At 32.2% G+C, this 26,310-nt stretch overlaps 1 protein-coding gene across 1 annotated transcript in view; it reads left to right on the top strand.

Annotated features, from left to right (window-relative positions):
• Nucleotides 1-17,082, top strand: part of LOC112684742 (protein dead ringer homolog) — a 95,520-nt gene extending 78,438 nt beyond the window's left edge. Inside the window, exons 7-10 of the mRNA XM_025556392.1 lie at nt 6,032-6,106; nt 10,081-10,491; nt 12,497-12,598; nt 15,928-17,082. Of these exons, the coding sequence (XP_025412177.1) occupies nt 6,032-6,106; nt 10,081-10,491; nt 12,497-12,598; nt 15,928-16,028 (689 nt within the window). The 3' untranslated portion in view covers nt 16,029-17,082. The remainder of the gene's footprint in view (nt 1-6,031; nt 6,107-10,080; nt 10,492-12,496; nt 12,599-15,927) is intronic.
• The last annotated feature ends 9,228 nt before the right edge of the window (nt 17,083-26,310 follow it).

Below are 26,310 nucleotides of genomic sequence, written 5' to 3'. Positions count from 1 at the left end.
GTTTTTATTGAGTAGTTTCTATCGTAATATAATGGTAAGGTGTTTCGTTTTATTTACAGAATGTCCAACCTTCTAAAAGACTCATAGGCGTAGAAGGAAAAATCGGAGGTCTGAGGTGGCTTAGTTTTTTGAAATACTTTGGATTACGATCTTCTAAAATCATTGCCACGAGCACTATGGTCAGCGAGTGTAATGATATATATGTTTTAGCAATATTAGCCTTTTCTGCTGAAATATTATGACAACCCCACTTCCGTATGCGAAAATGGTATTTTCAATTTATTTAGTATAAATATAGTATAGCATACTCTGGGACGAAAATCGCACTCTAATAAAAAATGCTATCTTTATACTTATTGTTTGTATTTAAGTTAGTTGGATAAAATATAATATACCTAGTTTACAACATAAATCTCATGATCGGGGAAGTCATAAATTGGTATTACGTAGAAGAAACATTAGGTTATCTAGGTGTAGATTTTTATTATTTTATTGTCTTGTTAGAGTAATAAGTCACGATTTAATGTTTTTTAATATGATGATCAAAATGTTGAATATGCACAATAATTGAGAAAATTTCAATATTATTATGCTTATACGTGCATGGATTTATGTGTGTATTTGTGTAATACGCCACATCATTAGAGGGATTTCTTGCGTAATATAATAATTATATCGTTTGATTGACGTCAATTCAGTGTCTAATCCACGATGTGTACACAAGTCATACGCCAATGCACACCCGTTACACGTGCAATAATTGATGTTGATAAACGCGATACCACGATTTAGTGAGTGAAAATCGAATCACCGATATCAGCAGCGCCTTGCAGTCTCGGATATTGTAATACTCGTATATTCTGCTGGAAAAAAATGTTAATAAAATAATAAATATTATAATGCCTATGGCCGCTGCGCCACCATGACATTCCGCGACGCGTATTTCAAACTCATGCGCGTGAATTTTGCAATGTAGATATAATATTCCTTTCACCGATTTATCCGTCCATATTTGATATCAAGATAAACGATCATAATATATCTATAGAACCGTTATTGACGATTAAACAAAACTGATTTCTAAACTTTACATTATATTATGAGCAATCCGATTTCATCATGTTGAATTCGCATGGCGTATCATGAATAATATAGATTTTCGTTTTATTCGATACACGATATTCATTCAACAATATAATACTTGGCGATATCTGCAGCAGAGCCATTGTCAATATGCGCAACAAATCAAAATAAAATAAATCACTTATAGTATTGGATTTTCATTTATATAAATCATCAAATTGGCTCTTACTGAGACTTTGACGGCTGTTTAGTATTTTTTTTTTTTTATATGAACATATCAGTGATTTTGGTGTTTTAATATTTTAAAAGCTATTTACTTGTTGTAGGTAGTGTAGTAATGGAAACTATTACCGTGGTTCGATACGGTTAAAATATGTGTAAATCACCACATTTATCTACTTCTTGCAGTACACAATAAATTATTTTAAATTTCTTTTCAGTTGCTTGTTAACAGACTTCATATTTTATTTAATATTTTTTTATTTTTTATTTTTTTTTTTATTTAGAATCTTAGTACAAACTATTAGATTCAACACTTACAGAATATACAGAGAAGTAAATGAACATGATGTATACAAAATTTATGATAGAAATAATATAGTAATAATACAATAATATAAACCAATTAAGTTTTATAATGTCGAGTCGTTGATATCGGAAGATATTTAACATAGCAAAACATTTAGATTATACATAATATGAAGGCATAGAAAAGAGTACGATATTTAATTTTTATGTACAGCAAAAATAAATTTAAGGAGATAAGGTATTCTTGAAAATCATTGTTTGTAGAAGCGTGGATACGAGCAAAATTAATGGAGTAACAAGGGAATTTAATTGCATAACGAACTGAGATAAGATAACTGAAACAGATTCGGAATTTAGATTATTCGAATTGCCTGCAATTATTTTTGCATCGTCTTGGCGCTGTTTTCCTTTGAGTTGAGTGTGGGCGAGCGGAGGCATGTCTTTGACTGGCTAGTCCTTTGATGGCATGGTTGGTGGTGTAAATGGAATGATCTTCGTATGGGCTTTCTTGTGAGAGGTGATTGACTTTTTTTTTTAAAGATGAACATCCTTTGTAATTCGCGGTATGTGCCTCAGCACATAACGCGAATTTTGCTGGTTTACTGGAAGGTTTGGTGCAGGCATTGGTAAGATGGTTGTTACTGCATTTGACGCATCTTGGAGGTTCGTTACAGTACTCTTGTGTTTGAACATAACGTTAATACTGTTTACATAACGGTGGAAAACGAGCTCGATGAAGCTTTTCGACCGCAATTTTGGAATTTAGGAGGGAGAATAGTTGGTATATTCTCCGATTAAATTCGTTTGTTATGAGGATGACAGAAAAAAGAGAGAGAGCTTGTTTGCTTAAACGATGGCGAATATTTGATACATTAATCACAGAGAATTCCTCATCTGTGAGGGCTCTTTCTATATCCTCAATGGCAATAGTGTGATGTAAATGGTGAATAAATACTTTTATTGGGCGGGTATGTCGGGGTGCCCACGTATGGGCCTTTAAATATTGGTCATTGCAGTAATCGATCAATTTAAAATGGTCAATACAATTACGGGTTTTAACATATAAGGAGGCACCCTTGGCGGTAACGGTAAAATCGTCAGTACCCACTAAAGAAGTAAATACCGCTTTTAATGCGGAATAGTTTGTGACATTACTTATTACAATTGGCGTAGATGGTTTTTTGGCAAACTCATCTACATCGACGTCGATGTAGTTTGTTTCAGTGGCGATGATTTTACAATTTGCTTCGGAGGCAACTGGGGCGGAAGGCGAACTAAAAACCGCGAGGAGGTTCTCATCCGTGGCCAGAACGGAGAAGCGATTTGGTGACATAAACATCTTGCTAATCTTTACTCTTGTGTTAGTATTAGGCGAAGAGGAGGACGACAGATTCCGTTTTGTCGATTCCGATGTAGAGGCGCGATACATAACGAATGGGTCGGAATCGTGCTAATACGTGAACATGATTATCTAATAATATTAGTGATAGAAGCAGCGAGCGCAACGTGACGAACGTGCGTGTGCAACGGCGGATTCGCAGTGACTGATTTAATATTTTTATATATAGATATTATACACATGATATTATTTAAAAATAAATATTTCAAATTGTTTACGAAATTGTGTGTAAAACCTGCACAAATTTAAGATTCTCATTTGAATTTTAATAATCATTTTTCGAACCTCGAAAGACATTTTAAAATTGCGCGTCACCGGTTGTTTTTATATCGGATCAGGTCCACATACGGTCACGTTGTTGGAACAAGTGCGTCTTGGCGTTTTTGGCGATTTTTAATTTTTAATGGTGACTTTTTTGTGCGTTTTTTGTTACACCTTTTGTATTGTAATCATTAGACGTGTGTGTATTGACCTTCTTTTTTACGAATTTTGATACTACCACCCATCCCGTTAACGCGTCTGTCATTTGTTGGTACAGTCCCCATACGTAGGTCGTCAGCTACCCTCTTGATTCCCAAGTGGTTGGACCACCAAACTCATTGTTGCCGCGACCGCTGTTAGTGGCCAACCTGTTCTTGTGTATTATCGTGGCCATAAATGAATAATCAGTATTATAATTTTTGTATTATTGTTATAATTTATATGATCATTAATTTTGTATTGTTTCAATTATATGTATATACGTTTTTGAAAAACTTGTGGGGCGCCCGTATTTTTAAGATATTAATTATTCCATTTTTTTGATTTAATACACTTACGTGCGTGCCTTGAGGCGTGTCCCTTGCGTACTGATTATCATAATTGCATCGGGCTATAATTATATAGGTATTTCTCTTGATTTCTTCTTTAATTCCCAGTTGTCGAGGTCAACCGCTGATTAGGAACTTCCTGGCGAAACCATCATCATAGGTATTTTTTAATTTTATAACATTTAAATAAGGGCATAAATAGTAATTTTAAATTTGTCTTTTATAGACATAAATTCGGTAGATATAACATACAATTTCATTAGAATCCCATATATATTCGTATATGTATATAGATATATGGTATATAGTGTATTTGGACTCAAATTATATGAACCAGAATAATCTTTGTTTATCCTAAAGTGAACATATGTGACGTAAACGCATCTATAGATTTTTATCACGAAAAATGTTTATAAAATACGTAATAATCCACGTTACGCGGGTCGTATATTATGCATTTATGCGTATATGCTTTACGCTGCGAAGAGAATGTACACCTATGTCGAGCGACGGAATTCAATCGAATGCGATCGTCGATAACCTCGCTCGCGTCTATTCATCCGATTCGACGCGTGACATTTTAATAATAATATAGGTAAGCTAACCGAACAGAAGAACAATATCGCATGATATTTTGTTATGCATACGTGTAACTTAGTGCGTTATATATGTGTAATAGAGTTGTTTCGATAATATTCTCGGTGCTATTGTAATCGTATTAAAGGTCAGACGAATTCGTATAGGTAAAAAATCTGTAAGTTGAGTATTTTTTTAATTTAATTTTTATTTTAATAGTAATAATAATAATAATAATAATAATAATAATAATCAACGCTGTACATGTAATGACAGCATTTTACGATTTTTTCTTTTCCCATTTCGAGATTATCCGATTGGTTTTGTCGCATATCATCGAGACATACGTATTGAGGGACGTGCGGGAGAAAAACACGTGTGTCAAAATTAATATCGTTTTCGAGACCAAAAGAGAGACATGTGGTTATTTTGATTTGGTCGCTATACGTATATTATGTATAGATGTATTTGTAAATTAAATAAAATATAGTTTTACACGAAAATATGTTTTATGGGAACGACGAAAGGTCGCAGCAGCCGCCACTGATACCTTCGTCCCCGCCACCGACGCGCAGACTTTGCCATGCTGTGTACGCATGTATTATTGTACGTGTGATCGTTTCGTCACATCGTTAGCACACGGACAACGATAGTATACTATTATATTGTCACTACTACAGGCAACTATGCTTTTATACTACGATAATCCAATGTTATCCAGTTCAAAAAACGGAAAACGGGTTGTTATCGGAAATAAAATAGTTTAAATCCACCAAAAACTGTACATCAATGCCGTTCAACATTTTGTAGTTTCGAGACTAAAAAACGCATTCATCTCGAACACACTTATTCGATGGATATCATCAGACTAGTCGTTATTCGATTTTTCACATTTGATTTGAACGACGATTTTAAATATATGCTCCTCGTGCTTAAAATCTTTGAATCCTTACGTTTTTACAGACCTCCACTAGGCACGTTGAGTGTTTACGATCTGAAGTTGTGCAGCTGCTTAGACAGAATACGTACGATCATATATTATTTCAATAAAATTGTTCAATGATCGATTTGAATGCGAGCACATTTTTTGGATCGCTTTGTCTAACTCGATGGCCTATAATATCAATTTTCCCTGGTATAGTTAAAAATTTTCGTTACAAATTACAAACCGTTACAAATTTGAGTAACATCTTCTAAATAGTATTATTGATGTAGCTAAGTTTAATTACTAGATATAATTAATCAAATTATATTATAGATGATTTATGAACAATTATTGCAATGGTTATTTCATTAGATACAATAAAATGTTAAATACAAAACAAATTACGTATTATTCGGTGGTCTTAATGTCGTAATTGTTTTAATTAACCTAGAAAATAGCTTGTCTTGTATTCGGTATAAGGACGTTACACAAAAGTATCTTCTATTTTTGCAAGAATTTTTTAGACTAATGTGTCCTTCCCCACTACCAATTGCCTTGGCTGATTTAGCTTGATCTTAAAATAATTCATTGGAAATGCCGTTATCGATCTGCGTATATGGTGGGTTATAAATTAAAAATTTTGTTTTCAAAGAAACGTATACTAATATATTATACTGACATTCGTTAGTAATTTTCCTATTATTTTTTCAGAACTTCTCAGTATGCTGATGTGGATGGACATTGTCAGAGCGAACCAAAACACGATGCCAAGACTGCCCATTCCAAGTAAGTAAAATAAGAATGCCCGTAAATAATATACCTATAAATGACGTCCAATTTATGTATGGCAAATTACATCGAAATACATACCTAAAATAAATACCACATTATTTAGATTCGATCTAAGAAACATTATAGGTACTTAACGCGCCATCTATGAGTATAATAACGCGTGACTGTCAACAGTGCGTTTAATGATCGTTAGAAACAGACACGTGTATATAGAATACCGTCTGAATAATTATTTTATTTATTTTACAATAGTAATTTGCTTATGTTAATATCATCAACTTCATCGTGTGCGATAAAAACACTAACTACTACTATTAGTTAACTACTAACTAATTATTAATTAAATACTAGTTGTTACATGCCAAAAAAATAATTTATTATAATATTAATAACGTTCTGTATCAAGTACACATCTACACGTTTTATCCATCTTGGATTGTTATTACTTGGGATGTTTTTTTATTAAACGTTGCCATAACATTTATTTTTATTATTATTTAAGTTGTCACTTGTCTTTGTTTGGTTTCATAAAAAAAATATAAACCTATAAAAAACTAGATATTTAATTTAGTCGAGGCTAAAGTTGTAACTTGTCAAGGGATTAAATCTTATTTTATTTTCTTACCATAATAGATGTAGATTGTCAATAGGTAAAACAATATGATTGGTTGCATATGATTTACGTCACTAAAAACGAAAATTTACTTCATGGTAACTTGCGTCCGCGATTTTTGTCCAATACCTCCAAGTGATGCCCGCAAGAATAATATAATATAGTCTATAATATAGACTTTATATATTTGATGATAAACTTGTAGAAAACCTCAATTATTGATTTCATATCTGTAAAACCCACCTTACAATTTATTGTGTTAATTTAATTAAATTTAAATTTAAATTAAATTAAATTTTTTTTGTATGTGTTAGCTTCGGTTTCACTGCGAAATTCACTTCAATCATTAAACGTACGGTCGAACATAATATTTTTAATTTTAAATTTATAAAAAATATATATTAATAGAAAATATTAAATTAATTAAAGAGTTTAATGAAAAAAAATAAACAAGTCTAATGTATTAATGGATACAATTTTGTTTTCCAAAACTGTTTTAATATATATTACTTTTTAAAAGGAGTCGTATTTATGTAAATTTTATTTTAAATTTAACGAAAGTAGTGAAATAATTGTTGTGTTTTAAATCACGATCACGGCAATGAAAATGAAAACGTTTTAAATCGTCAAAAAATCAATAAAAATTGAAACGAAAAGCTCTCGATAATCCATGTAAAACTCTACATCAAAAGTTGCGTAAAGGAGATTTATGTACATTAATTATCACAGATAGAAATTCGTATTAGAAAAATTTGGATGAATTGGATTTGGCAAAAACTAATTTGGAGGAGGTAAAAACTGATAAAGAAAAAATTTTCACGGGAAAATCGCAGACGCAACTCGGATGTGTTGGGTAAAAATAGGGGGAAGCAATTCGGATGTGTCGTAAGAACACCAAAAACGCAACTAGGACAAAATACAATTCATGGACGCAATTGAAATGCACTGGTACATAAATATAGGTAAATATTACGCGAATTTTGAGTTCAGTCGTCAACAGTATGATTTTGTTATATCAAGCAGGTGTTCATAACAATGTCGTTTCATCAAAAATTATTAATGTATAGGTTCATGACGATTTTACGATTAAGAAGAAACATTTGCTACTATTCATACAGTAAATGAAATTGTTTTTAATAATAGCCGTATTTCGTAATCCATTTATTGTCATACAATTTATTCTTTAATTAATTTACATAGTGGTTTTGGTCTTTAATTGTAATTTACTTTTCTTTATTTGGGAATAGCAAAAGTATTGCATATAAACCTTAAGAATTAAAGAAAACCGTATTAATTTTGGCATTTTTTTTTTTTTTATATAACTTACTATCAATAATATGCGTATTGAAATCTATTAAATGTGATAAAATATAATTATTTCACCTTTTTTTCATGCTTAAAGTCAGATTATCAATATCTTCTCATTTCTATTAAATACTATAAACAAAGATAATTTTGAATCCTATATCGTCTGATAAAACTGCTGATTATTTATGAAAATTGATCAGTCTATACACGTTTCGACTGATATATGTTAAAAATTTAATATAGACCATAATATACAAGAACGCAAATCGTTTACATAAGTCAGGAAATTTTATTTTATATTTATAGAGATTTAGTGAAGCAAAATTTTGGTCAAGACTCGTTTGATTTAGTGTTCAGTCTAATTAAGGACGGTTCATTATTAGTTTATAAGATTATTAAGAGAGATTGTTAAGCTACAAAAAATCGGTAGGAGCGTAGTTGTGTAAAAGGGATTTAGATATTCCATGAATTGCGCATTTGTGTTATACCTATTGAAATATTATCCAACACCGGTGTCGTTCGTGTAAATAACTGAGGGACGGAGGTAAATAGGAAGACGGTTGTTTGTGTATTTAGTACCATATTGTTTGCTAAGTTCAACCCCTTATTCTGGGTTATCGAATTTCGAAAATTAGGGCAGGTGAGCAAAGTGTTTCCGAACCTAGTCCAGACAAGCGAGAATGCAAAAACCGACAATCTGGTCAAAGTTATATATTTTGATTACGCATACCGACTGATTATAATTTACTTAAAAAAACCACAAAAATTAGTATTATTTGGTATAATACTTTAGTATGTTGCTACCGAACATTTTGCTTATCACTTATTTTTTTTATTCGTAATTTCCGTTTTACATTTTTTTTTAAAAACTAAAAATAATGAGGCTTATAAAATTAAGAATTTGAATCATTATAATATTCAGATAAAAACACTTTTTTTAAATTATTAACTATTTGTAAATATTATAAAATATAATGTTGTTATTTATAAATAGTTAATATCTTATATTGTTTGAATTATTACAAATAAAAAACAGAATTCTAATAAATTGAGAGTTTTTAATATTTACAACCGTTAACTCAAATAAACACTAGATCTGTATTACAAATAATATACACGCTGCAGTAACGTTCGTTGTATAAAGTAAAAATATATCATTATTAAAAAAAAAATGTTGGCCCCTTTAGAGATAATAGATAATTCATAGAGTATAACGTGTAGTTGTAAGTTTTGTAGACATTTTTAAGTGACACTATTACTATGGGAAATCTTTTTGGTGAAAATTGTACTTGAATGATCAAAGTTTCCGAATATTTAAGATTAACCGAAAAATAAACTCGACAAACAATTGTTTTTTGTAAACTTTTAACCCCTGGAGGCCCATAAAAGGGTCAACTTATCACGAATCGAAATTATTTTTATAACTCGCACAACGATATTCCGAGCGGGTAAACGTAAATATTTGACATTTTTTTGTATCTCAACAACCCAGAACCGTTGTAATATATAATATTCGTGTATTATACTGCTGATAAAGGTCGGTTTATGTACAAATATGATCCCAAAGTCTATTTCGTCGGGGCTACCGGGCAGGTATTCAGAAATATGAACTTATTGTTTTTCAATTAATTCGATACGTATGTACGTATCCGACGGACTTGGTGAGCTAACTTAAAAAAAGGGCAAAAAAAATATACCTTCAAACACGGAATAGACGCGTATATCATGTATGAACAGGGATCCGATTTTTTGTATTAAATAATGTAACTTTTGTTCAAACAATGTATATTGTATCAACTTAGATAATTTTTTTTTCTTTTTTATCGATCAATTTTCTAATTTATCGTGTACAACAGTGCACGCCTCAAGTCGTATGGAAAATCGATGCAGAAGCTATATTTGAAATCGTTCTCGTTTAAGAAAAAAAAATCGACCGAATTTTTATTTTTTTTATTTTCGAACCGCTGTGCGCGTCGGTCGGTCGGTCGCGTACAACAGCAGTTCGACCCGAAAACGTAAACGTAAAAATCGTCTTGTGTGTTCGCAGGCTTACCGTCGAGCCCATCGGCGGCCGCAGCGGCCGCGGCCGCGTACACGGCGGCCGCGGCGCTCAACCTGTCGCCCGTGTACAAGGGATCGATGGTGAACGCGGCGGCGGCGGCGGATGTGCCGGAGCAGAGCGAGGCATTGAACCTGGGCAAGAAGAGGACGTGCAACAACAACGGCAGCGAGGATGAGCGCGAACGCGGCGACGAGGCGTCTAAGCGCATCAAAATGGAGCCCCGACCGTCGCCGCCGCTCGGCTACTCCAGCGGCGATGAGGCAAAGGCCAGCGACGCGGACAGCCCGCCGCCGACCGCGGCCGATGTCGTGCGGTACGCGTTGGACGCGAGGCGCGAGTCGCCACCCGTGGACGAGGACGTCGTCGAAATGGATATCAACACGTCGTCCACGGCCGGTGAGTGTAAGCCGTACCCGGTCGTCCGTAGTACCCTTAAAGGCTAGTTCAGACTATGCTAGTAATTTAGTCAAGTAACCAGTATTTTAGTAACGTGTATGAACAGATCGATTTAGTCAAGTAGTTTAGTAAAGTAATTTAGTTTAATCAATCCATTCTATTCTATTTTTTTTTTGGTCGAGTAGCACCCTACTTTATTACTTTTCATAGCACAAAAACCACTACTAATGTACTAAAACAGTTTTTAATCCTAGTTGTGTCTGAACAATTTTCAGTCACTAAACCGTTTAGTAGTTGGTAAATAACTTACCACTCGACTAAATTACTGACATAGTCTAACCTACCGATAATCTCCGAGTAATTTCTCAGTAGCGGAACAGGAGAGATGGAGGGCAATTTAATCGTAAGAAGGGGCGAGACAGGGGTGATTGGGTGATTCGAAACCACCGCCTTCGGTTCTTGGGAGAACGCTGTTAACGCTTTTCAACGGTGAAACTGTTGTTTCGTCCGATTTGATCATGTCAAATGAGCTGTACGTTTTTTCCCCCGTAACAACAGTTTACCACGGCTTTTTCCTACTAGAGCAACATGTATGGTTGAACAGCCACGATAAGCTATTATAAAAAGTTATTTTCATCAAATATTAGATTATGCTAACCGATGAAACTGACACCAAACTTCAGGTTGAGTTTAGAACTAATGAAATTATTTAAAGTAAATTGAAAATTTGATTTAATCGAAAACGGAACCGACAAAAATGGGAAAAAGTGTTTAGTCAAGTGTTTTTAACGTAGCAGAAACGTAATGCTCGAAAATAAGGGTAGCAGTGGTGGTTTTAACATAAATGTGTTCAGATTTTTCTACGTAAATAGTTGAGTTAGTTCGTTTCGTTATCTTTATCTACTTCATTACCCTCAAACTTATCCAACTGCTTGATGAGATTGGCCCGTATTCGTTCGTTATGCACGTATAAAAAGAGTTTTTAACATTTAAGAATTATTTTTGTTCTCAATTATTATAATTTTTTTTTTTTTATCTAAGTTTATAGGGTTAGTCAATAAATATGTTAAGGTTATTTTTGAGATGAAGGAAGTTATTGTATGCGAAGTTAAATGGCCATGTAAGGATAATAAAAAGATATATCATTTAAATTATTAAAAGTTTAACACTGAAATTTGAGCTGTAAATGATATTTTAAATTATTATCAAACAAAATTACGTATTAAATTATGCATTTCATGTGTCTTCCTTAATGGCCCTTAATTTTCTTGCAGTCCTCCACATAAATGTTTTGTTTGTGCTGATAAGTAATTAGGTCACTTATTCCATATTGTTGTGAAACAGCCTCCTCAGCTTTTATAATGACGAATCTATTGTTAACTATACTTCACTAACAATATCCTATCCGAACGACAGAAGCAGAACGAGAACTATAAAGAAAGATGGGATTAAAAAGAATTTTGATGAAAACGCAAATCAACTGCCCTGGATGCACTAAGTTTTCTAAAAACAACATGTTTTTGAAAATATTAAAAATATTCACATATTATAAGTATATATAAATATATTACCATTTTGAAAAGTTTATGCGAACCCGGGAACAGGGAGAGTTTGAGAAAAATGTTTATTGTACGGTCATAAAGAAAGAAGTCAGTCTCCGTGTTTCCTTCTGTGAAAAGTATCGTCACAAGTTTTATTTATAACAACTATACAACATTTTATCGAGTATAATAAAGACGTTGAATTTTTAGTGGTGTAAAAATGCGATGTTATATATATTTTGCAGACAGACCATAGGGATGGTTGAATTATTGGTATGCTACGATGGCAGGACTTTCGTATTTATTTATACGTAACAGACTTAGAAAATATATATCTTTAACCGTTATAATAATATATAAATAATATATAAATAATATTTGACACATATAAATACGTATAATGACTATCATATGTAACATATTATACTGTGAAGTGATTACTAATACAGGACCGTTTCTTTCAGGTGCATCTGGCAACAATGGTCTTGCGATTTGTGTTACACGCAGGACAAAAACCGGTGTCTACAGAGGTCAACTCACTAAAACCAATGCACTCGTCAACGGAGGCAAGCACATTTTTATTATACACCGCACACAGATTTACTATTAATTGTGTGTGCGTTATTTTTTTAAATTTTTTTTTATTAGCTTGTCGAAATCTGTTTAATACGTCGTAAAGTTTATCTAACATTAACCGCCCCTCAATTGTATACGCGTTTAAGACGGATATATTTCAAATATTTTTTTTTACTCGTTCTAAATTAGTCCTTAAATACACTCTTCGACAAACTGTATTTTCCTGAACGCGATGATAAATTATAGTATAAATATACATCTTCTACAATTCGAGTCTCTGTTAATTACATAGGATTCAATATATATTGAGAAATGCAGAATACACATTAAATGTAGAAGAATAAAAATACTAATTCTTTATGATCGATATTGTGCGTTTAAAGTTATACCAGCAAAAAACACTGATTCAATTATACCGTACAATTCACTACTCAGAAAGTCAGACCTATGTGGACTTAGTCTTTGACTTTGAGGTGTTTCAATAATATTTCATTAAAATAAAATTCAAACTTTTCAAAACATTACAGGCTAGTATGTAAATTCTTTAACGTTACCGGCTTTTTTTTTTCTCGTTAATGAATCATATCAATAAATAGAGAAGTCTACACATTTTGTAACTGCGATTATATTCAATACTCGCGAACAACTACGACTCATTCGTAAAAAAAGTTCACAACTCTTCCTAAATAATATTCCTCCGAGGTTATAGATAATTAACGGTTCTGCGTGATTTCATTCATCGTCAATCTTCACACGTTCTTTCATCAAATAATACAATTATCATGTATTTTATTCATCGTTCAATTCGTACGAGTAAGATTTTGTACACCTGTTGTGAACGAATACCACGCGTAACACCAAATACACATGTTTTTTACCATACGCTAGTCCCGAATGCTCTGTATACACAAGTACCCTTGGCAGCTTAATCCGTCAACCTAGACTTTATTAATAAAGCGTATTTCCGGAAATTCCGACGTAGTTATTTCCGAAACACTGACATACACATAAAGGTACATAACTTTAATACACGTATATAAAATACACACGCGCGCGCGCGCGCGCATATATGTATATATGTATTATACATACTATATAATATGATACGTACGGCATAGGTAGTTGCGATGTTTCATTATTCCGAGGCGTTTAATCCCTGGACGACTCTCACACCGGCTTAAGCTCACTGATAGTAAATCTTCTAAGTACGCATCGCCGTCGACTCTTATAACCACGTTAAACAAAATATATACCCTGTACATGCTGTGTAAAACGTATAGTTGTTATCCGGGCTCCAAGCACGCACAATTAAGAGTACGGCCTACGATATGTTGTAATTATTTAATATATACGAATATATATATATATATATATACACTGTAAATCAAAAATAAGGAATAAGGAATAGAGAAAAAGAATCCACGAAGGTCTAGGTACGAATTTTTAATACGAAGACTTGCGCGACAAAAAGTAAACAATAAAAGCTCCCAAAAGACTTTAATTAAAACCCGTGTGGACTACGACGACATTGCGACTGTTTCGTGTCATTAGTTTCCTATTCCTGTCTCAAGTCTTATCAACTTTTCGGCGTATTACCCTCTGTATGTATACGTGAAAAGACAATAATATACCTCATGACGTTTGTTTTCATTCCGTTTATAAATGCCGTTTTTTCTATTATTGTTTTGTCTCTGTGTATATAATTAAAACTAAGAAACTCGATTACTGTTTATTTTATTTACTTCGGTTGCATTTTACTAAATCAATGAAAGGCTTTTATTTATACACGACGTAAACGCATAATTTGGTACACTGTTTTTTCTTCTACCATTTCCCGGATAATTATACGAAAAAATAATACCGATTGTTTATTATCATTCACTTGCAACATAATCACTCAACTATGTTTACAAGCATGTATTATAAGTGCATATATTTGAATTTTATAAGGCGCAACACTTACTTTTTCGAAGAACATTATCTACGAGAAAAAATAGTGTCATATAAGTTGTGTAAGTATAATATAGTTGTCATTTAAAAAAGATTAAATTTTAATTCGTAGGTCGGAAAAAAAATTAAGACATTCACTATAATTTTTTTGAAGAATGATTAAGAAGGTTTAATCAATGTTAAAAGTATATTTTCTATTTTTGATGCTTTACTCCACACCAGAATTATATAAATAGAAAAAAATTACAAATAAATATTAATTGTTGAACCGACAACTGTAACTTATTATAAACATTTAAAATTAGTGGATTCGTGGACGAGATTTATAAATTATCTCATAATTATTAAAGTTGCGGTACATGATGCAATCATCGTTGACCACATGAACTATTTTGCGAAAACATGTAGTTGTCATCAATGACGGTCGTCAAACATTTTGCTCATCATTTGGCTACCGCACGTTTGGAAACGTTCGAATAAACTTAAACATATAATGCGATCAAGCAGATTTCCCCCCCCCCCCTATTTCTACAGTAAATTTCTCAATTTTAATCTTCAAACTATTTATTTTCCAATCCGTAGATAGTTTACGAAGCGAAATACATTTTTAAAAATTCAATACTTATTGTTAAGTACGAAAAATATGAGATGAAGTTCAAACAAATATCATAAGTTAGTGCCACGGATCAGTGAACGATATAGGTGTATAGCTACTAGATATTTACCCACACAGCATTTGTAAATCTGAAAGATTGAAACAATATTTATATATGATTGAAATTTAAATATTTAAAATAAAAACTTGACACAACATTGAATGTATATAAGATTTTTCATGATAAGCCTGGAACATCTAATAAGAATTTAAAAACAATCGAAAACAGATATTTGAAAATTAATGAAAACAATGCAAAACAATGTTGCTCCCTCCTTTTGAAATTTGTATTTTAAATATTGCGTATCATATTTATTGATAGATAACCACGAAGCGTTATCGATTACATAATGTGCACAGCTGTCGTCATGGTGTGCGAAGCTAAAATCTAGAATTTACAATAAGACTAAAATATGCATAATTATTTGCATATGCGAAAAACGTTATGCATCCATCGGTTTATAGAACCTTAAAGTAGTTTATATATTTGGATGTTGTAAAAAAAAAAAAAACAACACATACACCGTTACGATTATAATCCTATACTATTGTTGCATTGGTCCCATTACGATGTGGTTGTACCGTAATGATGTAATAATTAAATACAAACAACACTTTATCGTGACGTTATTACGTAATAAATATCGTTATCATTATTAATGTTTAATATCATTTTTATTCAGTGTCTGATTCGTTTTATTTTACCCTTCACAGGACTGAACAACAACGCGAATCCGTTTGTTTTACACCTGAACGGTGACCTGTACACTGGGCACTTGCAGTTGCAACAGCAGCAGCAGACGGCGAGCAATTAACGCGGTTTTCAACGAAGTCAACAATTCGTGAAAAACCATTTTCGAAAATGTTATTATATTATTTTACGTGAAAACTGTACGACTCACGCTATCGCGAAATAAATAATATCCTAGGCAATATGGCGATGGCAAGTACGAACAGTCTTCTCGGGTCTACCACGTTAAATCATATATATCCCTTTTATGTATATAATATGTTGGGTTCGCACTCAACACGAGCAAGGAATACGCGTTTTGTATTTTTTTTTTGTGCTTGTTTTTATTTTATCCTGATTTCGAACTTTTACCGAAATCTCATCGACGGTATAACGATTCCACGAACTCGTTTTTATCGCTGACGTGGCAAAACCGCCTCGTGAGCATAGCCTAAATCGCTTATGACAATCGTGTTTCGCACGCGCTCGTGAACTTTTATCTTTTAACGTTGTCACGTTATTTAATGTAATAATTAAATTTTTCATTTTTTGTACGATCTGTCACTGGTCAAAGATAAAACATTTCCCTGCTTACTCTCGTTTTCAATGTAATGTAGTCACCGAACGTTCTGTCATCGAGGAATTATCGTCATGAAATATAATCATAACGCAGTAACCTAAACGATAGCAATGTATAGACATGACCATAGAGTTATCAAAAATCTTTGGGCCAAATGTGTTTGAATAATTTGTATGTGATTAATCTTCTTTTGAGTTTAAACACCTGTACATGGACGAATTGTCAATGTATTTTTGGTATACGTGGTTCAATCTCGGATTTTACGTCTTGTAAAATTCTTGTATGATATTAAAATACACACCCACGCATAAAATCCGGTACGTTTCGAAAATCTCGTGGCTACTTTTTGTACAAAAAAAAAATTCGAATTGTAAAACTTTTTTCTCTTTTCTTTCCAGACGACTCGGGTCGAATGTTTGTCAGCTGAATGTTTGTGACAGCACTATAAGACCCAAAAAAAACATTATACGGAATTGTAAAATAAGGTTTGTTTGCGCAGTAAAAAAAAAAAAAAAAAAAAAAATAAATAAAAAATAATAATAATAATAAGTAAAAAATAAAATAAAATACCAAAGTTGTTCAAACGCGTGTTGGCTTATATAATATTATTGTTAAATAACTTGAAACTTTGTACTTATTTTAATATAATAGAAATATTATTTATACAATTGTATTGATTGTGATTATATAGTATTATCGCTAAGTCATTTTAAGTGTATTATATTATAAATTATTCATTTTCGATGTATAACATAGTTCAAACGTCGTATTTAATTTTTTTAAGTATAATTTAATTAAAATTTAAGTAGGATTTTTTTTCTAGTACTTAAGAAGTATATAATTATTATAACTTTTATACGCACGTGACTGTATGGTATATTTATTTAATACATTTTTAGTCGAATTTAACGTACTTGCGCTTGATGGGCAAAGATCTCATATATAAAATGTGTAGAAAAAAAAATCATTCACTTCGTGGTGCATACATATTCTTACGTAACTGATTTTATGGTTTAAAAAAAAAAAACAGTATTATTGCCAAGGTCATTTTTTTTGTTTCATTTTTTTTACGATGAATTCATTTATATAATCTTATATTGTGTACGTATATATGTGTGCGTGTGTGTTTGCGTGCGTGTGTGTGTGTGTGTGTTTGTTTGTGTGTGTGTGTGTGTGTGTGTGTGTGTGTGCGCGCGCGTGCAAATATTTGCAAGCGCATGGATTAAGTAGATCCCACATAAATTAATATTTAGTAAACCATTTTTGGCTGAAATAAGATTATGTGTACCCTTGTAGGTATTTATACGTTCAACAAGACACGCTGTGTAGAGCAGTTTTTGTTTTACACTTAAGTTATATATTTAATTATTGTCGTGTAGATCGCATAATTATATTAATCAATCGATATTTGTATTGCGTAAAAAATATATTATAAAGCTATAATATTAATAATATACGTTTAATTACTATATTATTATCATATATGTAGGAACGTGTTCAAAATGATTTTATTAATTTATTTTGTAAATATACTATTTATTTATTTTTACCGTCGTTTAATTTTACCATTCGATTTCGTATACATTACGAAATATCCATCGGATTACAATAGTAATTATTCATTGTCCGCATCATAGTTGAGCACAATAATATATAATATGCATCTGCGTACATCGATCGTAACACGTACTCCGATCATAACAATATCATCATTAAACGATTCGTCTTCTCATAACCGTGATCGCTTTAAGCATCGGTAACGCGCTGATGGTGGACCGCGATAGTTACTATCGATGCTATCGTGAAAGTGCCCTGTCACAACACGAACAGTTTGAATCGAAATGGACACTGATAAAAAATTACGGATCTTATGGAAGTTCGATGATTCGAGCTGAACCACTTTCGGTGTTACCATAAAACTAAAAAAAACATATGTACTGTACACAATCCTTATTATATAATCCGTATTACATAATGAATGTATTTTCAGTGTTGATGTTTAGCGATTAGCTGAAAGTTAATCTATCTGTTATTAATTCTAAGTAAGAACACATGAATTATTTTAAGTCTTGTTGTTAAAAAGAAGTCCATTGTAATTGTCACGTTGAAGCAAACGACAACCACAGCAAAAACGTTGGAAACGTAAAAAAAAAAAAAATTTTTTTGGAACATGGTAAAAAATTTCAGAGCAAGAGCAAGACATGTCAACATAAAGAACAGAGCCCAAAATCGTTAAATTAATTTAATGTATAATGTTATTTAAGTAAGCATTTTTGTATAGGCGTATTAGGTGGGGTGGCTTAGCCCTCCAGCGTGAATATTACTCACCTTCCAAAAATTATTCCTTGTCTATTTCGTTTAAATAAATTGTTCTTGTTAAATTGATTTTATAGTAGGAATTCAGCATTCTCCCCTTATATATTTTTCACTCTACGGTGTAGGACCTAACGCCGATGGCATTGGTGCTTTATTCAAATTTTTAAATTCAAAATCTAGCAGTTGCAGCGGCACCTGCCTACGAAAATTCCAGGTGAGGGGGAGGATAACGTACGCACTAAGGATCTGTGTGGACCTTCCAGAAACTCAAAAAAAAAAAAATTTAGACACATCCTAGATCAGTTCGTATTTTTTTATTTATATAAAGACTGTACCCCTAAAATTTAAATATAAAACTTTAAATATATTAGTATGGAATTGTATTTTTATAAATATTTAATTTATACCTTCAATGAATAAATTATTAGTATGTGTTGGCTCGATAGGGTTATTTTTACCTCTTAGCATTCGGATGGTTTGTTTTATTGATTCTTCTATAAGCATTTTCATTAAAACTTATTTCGGTATTTTGTTGAATACTTTGTTGAAAATTTGGTTTGATGTAGAACTTTGACAATTTCTTTTATTTCAGTTTTAGATTTTACGGCTTCAACATTATTCCGAATGGATCATGGTTATGTTCATAATGAAGACTTATGACTTTGTTTTTGTTTAAAGTTGTTTTTAATATAGGATACTAAAAATAATGACTTTTCACGAATTCCCAACAAATGAACGGTATACATTCTTTGTATTTTATATACATATAAACGTTTAAAGAAGTTTTTTTATTATTTTCATTTGATTTTAATATTTCCATAGCGAAACATGAAAAGAATTACACGAATAATCAATAGAACACAGAATAATAACGTAAAAACCGTGAGCACATCAATATCTTAAATTTTATCGATCGACAGATTTTTTTTTAGGCGTGTATAATTGGTTGTTCGGATAAGTGCGGTAAACACAACCCATATCGATTAGATAAAGTAAAAGTATTATTTTTATAACGTTTATTTCGTAAATCCACCCAGAGTGAAATAAATGGGGACTTTTTTTCCTAGGGATTTTTTTCCGTTTACCGCACTATGTGACGGTTAACACAGCATTGAACATGATATGTGTTAAGTAACTATTTTAAGCAAAAATATAGAAGTTAGTAAAAATGTACTATCACGCAAACAAAACAAACCAAAAATATTTATTTGATACACCAAAAGGTTCGCCATCCCTGCGCTAGTGTGTCCGTCGATTAGCTGATCACCCGAAATAACTACCTACACGACAGATTTCGCTAGATAGGAAAGTTAAAGAAATATCAATTAAGATTAACGCGTAAAAATATATTGATATCTGTTCGTGTCGACCGGCTAACTAATATGCGAGCCAATCTGCACGGCATCGCCGACCCGTTTTCCGTATCTGTTTTTTTTATCCGTCTTCGGGTTATCACGTATTTTTCGAAAACTGATCAAGTTTAGTCGATAAAAGTACTCGACCGATTTGCACGTGAGCACTGTGATCGTTGCACCATACCGATCGGATCACAAAGATCTCTTTATCCCCTTCCGTTACTTAAATTATATTTCTTTCGTTCCATGTAGTAGCCACCGTCCCACCCCTGCCTCTCTTTGTTTTTGCTCTGTTCACAGGCCTCGATCATTGTCAGTCACGTCATTTCTAACGGTGTCGAAACGTAGAATTATGAAAAAACATCTCTAACCGCGTCACTCGTTACCGTTTACAGGAACAATATTGATTGTGATCCACGTCCGATGAACGTTAGGGGTGCGATGTCATTACGTAAGCTATACGTTTAGTTTAAAATCACAATTATTTCATTCGATGATAATAAGATCGTTGTTATTCAAAAAAAAAAAAAAATGTTTGGTTAAAACCGAAACGCGAACCGAATACTCGTGTATATTTTAAAATGTGTGGTCGGAAAGTGCACTGAAATGATCAACCGCTCGCCGTAATCCTTTGCGGGGTGGTCCACGCGAGTTTTGCCAGGATCGTTTTTTCTTCTCCGCCACTCTGCCGCTTAACCCAGAACCATAATTGCTGTTGGCCTCCGTTCGCGCGCACAAAACCGTCGGCTTTGCAAGGAGTTTTCGCCGGAACAATCGTATCATGTGAATTATTAAAGCGCGGACGGATTAGCCGCGGTGTTACGGTGATCCGCCGGCGGGCGGCGAGGGGACGTGTAAAAAAAATGGTCGCATATTTTTCAACCCGTAACCGTGGGTTTCGCGGCTCCACCAGTACTCGACTTGTGGCGGGACGGAGTACTCCGTCTAATTTTTAGAAATTTTAGCGTCCCCCTACTATTGTTACGTTATAATTATATAACACTTAACAAGTTTTTGGGACGCTCTTTTTCTTTGTAGTAAACAGAGTTCCCCTTCTTTAATTTTGTCAAGTAGAGCACTGGGGCCCACACTTGATATTAACGCTCGATATCAACGGTGTTATCCGTGCTCGGTACACGTTTTGCGAGTAGTGGAGAAGGATAAGAAGAAGGAAAACGAGCGTGAGACCACCAGTGGTACCGCACGTTTTACCGTTGAACCGAGAGCCTATACCAAAGATTTGGAAGAATTGACTTCGACACGCAGAACTCGCATCAGCTGCTCAAAGTACACAGTAACGGATTTATCGGAGTGTAAAAATCCGAAATTTCAGAATCCAAAATCCGGATTTTGTTGTGAGTCCACGGATCATGGAATCCCAAATCCGAAAAATCATTACTTGAAAAAACATAAAAAACATTACTTCATACACGTTAAACATGCGTATACTTAACGTTTACAATGGAATAGCAGTTATTTGTGTTTGTAATTTTAGTTTCCCACCAAATACAAACTATTGTTTTGGAATTTGAAACGAATATATTATTTGACGCGATATGGTTGTCAATTGGACGGGTTAATTGTTCAACTATTCGAAAAGTTGTTAAGGCGTACCGAGATTTCTCGATTAAACTATTTCCCAACGATGGCTATCCGTTGAAATTAGTTACGACTGTGAATAATGGAAATCCTACCATAATACGAGTAGTATAAATAAATTAATAGTAATTAATCGGCTACTAGATTTGCTCTTATTAGTAGTCTAATTCCGAGAGAAAACAACAAGCGATTTTTTTGGAATTGAAATGTTTAAGGTTCATTGTACGACAGAGCTTAATAGCTGGTAAAGTTTTACGTTTTGTAAACGTTTATGGTGTACAATACAGTTGTGAAAACTCACTTTTAATTAAAAACTAACAGTGGGATTTATTAAAACCTTTGAAAGTGAATAATATTGAAGCTGAAAAACAATAAATCAATATTTTTCATTCATCAGAATTCATTAAAAATATTTTGTTTTGTTTTGTACCACTGAAATAATGATAGTATATTTTATTATTAACAAATGCGTTCTGTCAAAAAAAAAAGAAAAAATCAATATATTGAAAATGAAAATGAGTAAGAAAACAAAGTGACATATTTACTAGAATGGTTTCAAAGAGCAGACGGAAACAAAAATAAAAAGTTTTACATAGTTTAAAATCACATAAAAAACAAAGTTTCTAGTAAAACTTGTGTTTTTCGAAAAGCTTAACATCGAAATAAATTGAAACGTTGCGAATATCATCCATGTAACTTTGAAACGGTCTTGCTAATATATACCCATCAAATCGTTTCATATAAATATGTATAACGATGTGTTTGTGTTTTACACTCATTTTGAAATTCGTTTGACGTCACGACGGGTTTACCCGTGGGTTTTTGTAGTTTTTTTTTTGGCCGACAGACACGTTTTTGCCATTACAGATTTAAAACGATCGGCACTAAGTACGTTTTTCAAACTAATATACCAACTCAAATTATTCAGCTGAAGTAAATCGCCAAAATGCACTTTATAACAGTCATTCATTCATGAAATTATTCGTGGATTTCCCGATGCTCATTTCCCTTTGACATCCAAGTCAACAAATGTCCAACCGTTTACGCATTTTTGCACTAACAGCATGTTGTTTGCGGAGCTTTACAAGACTACTTATTTTCAAGACGAAAACGTTGTATTAAAATTTCAACTTGTTATTACTAAAATAATGAATGCTATTCAAACAAATGTTCAAGATAGCGATACAATTTAAATCAAAATAATTTCAAATAAATACGCTTAACAAATCATGTTGATTATAATATAAAATAAAATTTTAAATATTATTTACCTCAAAGTAATTCTTATATGGCAAAAAGTTAAAAAAAAAACTGTGATATGACTTGGATTTAAAAAAAAAAAAACATCAACTATTTAATAATAAATTCACAATTTATTACACGATATGACTATATGAAAATTGTACAGTCTTAAGTCTTTTAAGTCTTTTTTAAGTCTTAAATCATAAATAATAGGATTAAAATTAATTTTGGTTGTTGATGTTTACGTTCATCGTATTATTAATACGTTAAAACCTTGACAGTGGCTTGTTTGACATACTGTGTACTCCATGATGTATTACTTTATAGTACAGGTATCAAACGATAGATATCGTTTTAATTAATATAACATTAAAACATTAAATATCGAACATGTTGTATACATTAAGCATAAAATATTACAGTTGGGTAACATATTAATATACATTAGGCGTAAATGGATTATAACATTTTATAATTTATAGAATCAACAGCAAAATTGCGGCAGTTAAAATTATAAAGATGTAGTTGTGCTAATGATTTTCACATAATGTTGATTTTTCTAAACACTTTACTTTAAATAATAGTAAAAATTGTTAAACACCTGTGCATCCGAGCTGTCTCGTTCGGGCACCGTTAACATAGATGATGTGTCGAATATATGTTGATGACGTTCTCAGTTAATGTATTCTATGGAAATATATGGATGATCTATGGAATGCATTAACTAGGGGTGTCACCAGTAGAAGAGAATACAAAGCCTCGAACCATTATATGAGGAGTCACGTCATATTTTTTCTGTTTCACGTAAGTATTCCTTAAGAAATTTAAGAGAAGATTCAAAGATTAAGAACGATTCTCGATCAGGTTTTTTGTAATTTTTTTTAATTTTTTGTCACGCCCATTTATTTATTTTTATTATAATATTATTATTATTATTATTTATAGATCGAACCAATTATAATATTACTTATTACCTTAGTTTTCTCACTAATTACCTTTTGGATGAACTTATGTAATTACATCAATCAGTCGGTACATCATTTTGATACTTAAAATCAACCAATACTCACATGTGACTATGTTGTAGATGGCAGATTTCATCCCATGGACCAGGGATGTGAGAAATACAATGAATTTAATACAGTAAAGGCACAGCCCCTGCGTGCATGCAACCACGTGGACCACAGTCACGAACGAAGATACAAGTTTGTAGCGTAGAACAAAAACCACATTAAATCACAGTTGGTAATTGGTAAGTATACACCCTAAAACATTGAGCAATGAAGTTATGTAGAAAAACACTTATCAAACTTATCAAAATAAAGAAAAACGTGATGTAAACAAAAAATGTAATAATAACGCGAACGAATTTGAAGTGCACACAATGAAAAAAGACAAGATACGAAAGACTGTGCATCATACGACGATAATGCATTCACAATGAAAGCTACGGCCACCGGATACCATAATGATGATAAAGATTTCTCAGTACCAACATGAAAAAAAGACTTGTGATCTCAGTGCCTCGTGACTCTTAACTATAAGAACAATTGATATTTATAAAGATAACATGGAAAAACAGTCATTTACGCTCAATGATTACAGAGCAACTACATTGCTGGCCGGTCACAAGCGGAGACATATTGCTGTCGCCGACCAATGTCACAGAAACTCAACTCACCACTGTGTATTACATAAAAACGTTAAAAAACGACAAATATGAATGTGAAAACATATATCACTTTATATGTGATAAAAAAATTATAATATAGAATATAAAATATTATAAAAACGCATTTTACTCGAAAAAAAAATAGTTTTTAAATGACAAAACATAAAAATAAGAAAATTAAGACACTTGAATTGAAATTATTATGAAATTGAACCTTATTCATCTTGTTCTTGGTAGCAATAATTTTACTATCCGATGAAAGTATCATATACATTTTATGCACAATGTTCAAATTTTCAAAGTTATAATCTACGGATTGATCGTTCGTCTACGGATTGGTACACAGACCTGTACCGACTAATGGTAATAAGTGTAAATTTTATATTTGCTATATCTAAAGGAGTGATCTCAGTCTGCAAAATTACCCCATTTATATCCCAATGGATATTTAATCCATTTTAGGCACTTCATATCAGGATATTTACATTATGAATTTTTTCTTTTATGGCCACGTTCAATGGTCTTCATACTTGTTCCATGTATCTAAAGTTTCTTCTATGAGTCCTAAACTTTGAACTAAAGTCAGTTTTCTTGTTTCTAGTTTTTTTTATTAAATTTTTATTAAAAATTGAAAAAAAAATCACAAAAAACCTGACCGAGAATCGAATCAAATCTTTTCTCGAATTTCAATCGATCACAGCAAAATGGACTATTTTGAGGAATACTTGCGTGAAACAGAAAAAATACGACGTCGTGTCTCCTTATCTAACGGTTCAAGGGTTTGTGGCTTTTCTTAGTATTACTACTGTACATGCCACACTTTACCAAATTCTTAATTCGACACGTCACCTATGTTATACAACATCCGAATGAGACAGCTCAGATACAAAGGTATTTAATAATTTTTACTAATTATTTGAAGTACAGTTTTGAGATTTAACTAGATAAAAAAAATTAAAAAAAAAATTGATAAGTAACTATTATTTTATTTTGATTAGTTCTAGAAGATTCATCGCGTGTGTGTTAGTTTCGTGTGTTTAATAATTCAGTGTAATTCTAATTTAGGTAAGATGAATATTTGAGAATAATTGAACAATTATTTTAAAATACCTTTTTGGTTTTATTAGGTGCTTAGTAATAATTAAAAAGATTGGGATCCAACATTCAAAAATGATTCCAAATCAATTTAATTAAATAAATCTAGTTAAAACTTATAATGAATAATAATAAATTAATTTTTTTAGGAGCATATTTTTAATTTTTTGATGTATAAGAGCATATTTTTAAATGCATATTTGATGATTTTTTAGTGCATGAAAGTCCTTGCTCTACAATAATCAATACTTTCAATTAGCTAATGTCAATAAATACATAAATTCTTGTATTACATTGCAATCCATTCGATATTTAGCCATTTCGGTAAGTTATACGAGGACGTGTGTGTTCTACGCGCTTTTCGATTTAATATTCCACACAATGCTTGGTTTAACCACGTTACGCGATCGAAACATTTTATAAATGGTTGATTATAAATTAATGTAACGATTTCCAGCGAATTTATTATTTCAATCATCCTCTCCATCACCTACATAACAGTTAATAA

The sequence above is a fragment of the Sipha flava genome, unplaced genomic scaffold (assembly GCF_003268045.1).
Source record: "Sipha flava isolate LNK unplaced genomic scaffold, YSA_version1 257_pilon_pilon, whole genome shotgun sequence".
NCBI classification, from domain to species: domain Eukaryota; kingdom Metazoa; phylum Arthropoda; class Insecta; order Hemiptera; family Aphididae; genus Sipha; species Sipha flava.
Note: the sequence above shows the minus strand (reverse complement) of the source record. Positions and strands in the feature narration are given on the sequence as shown.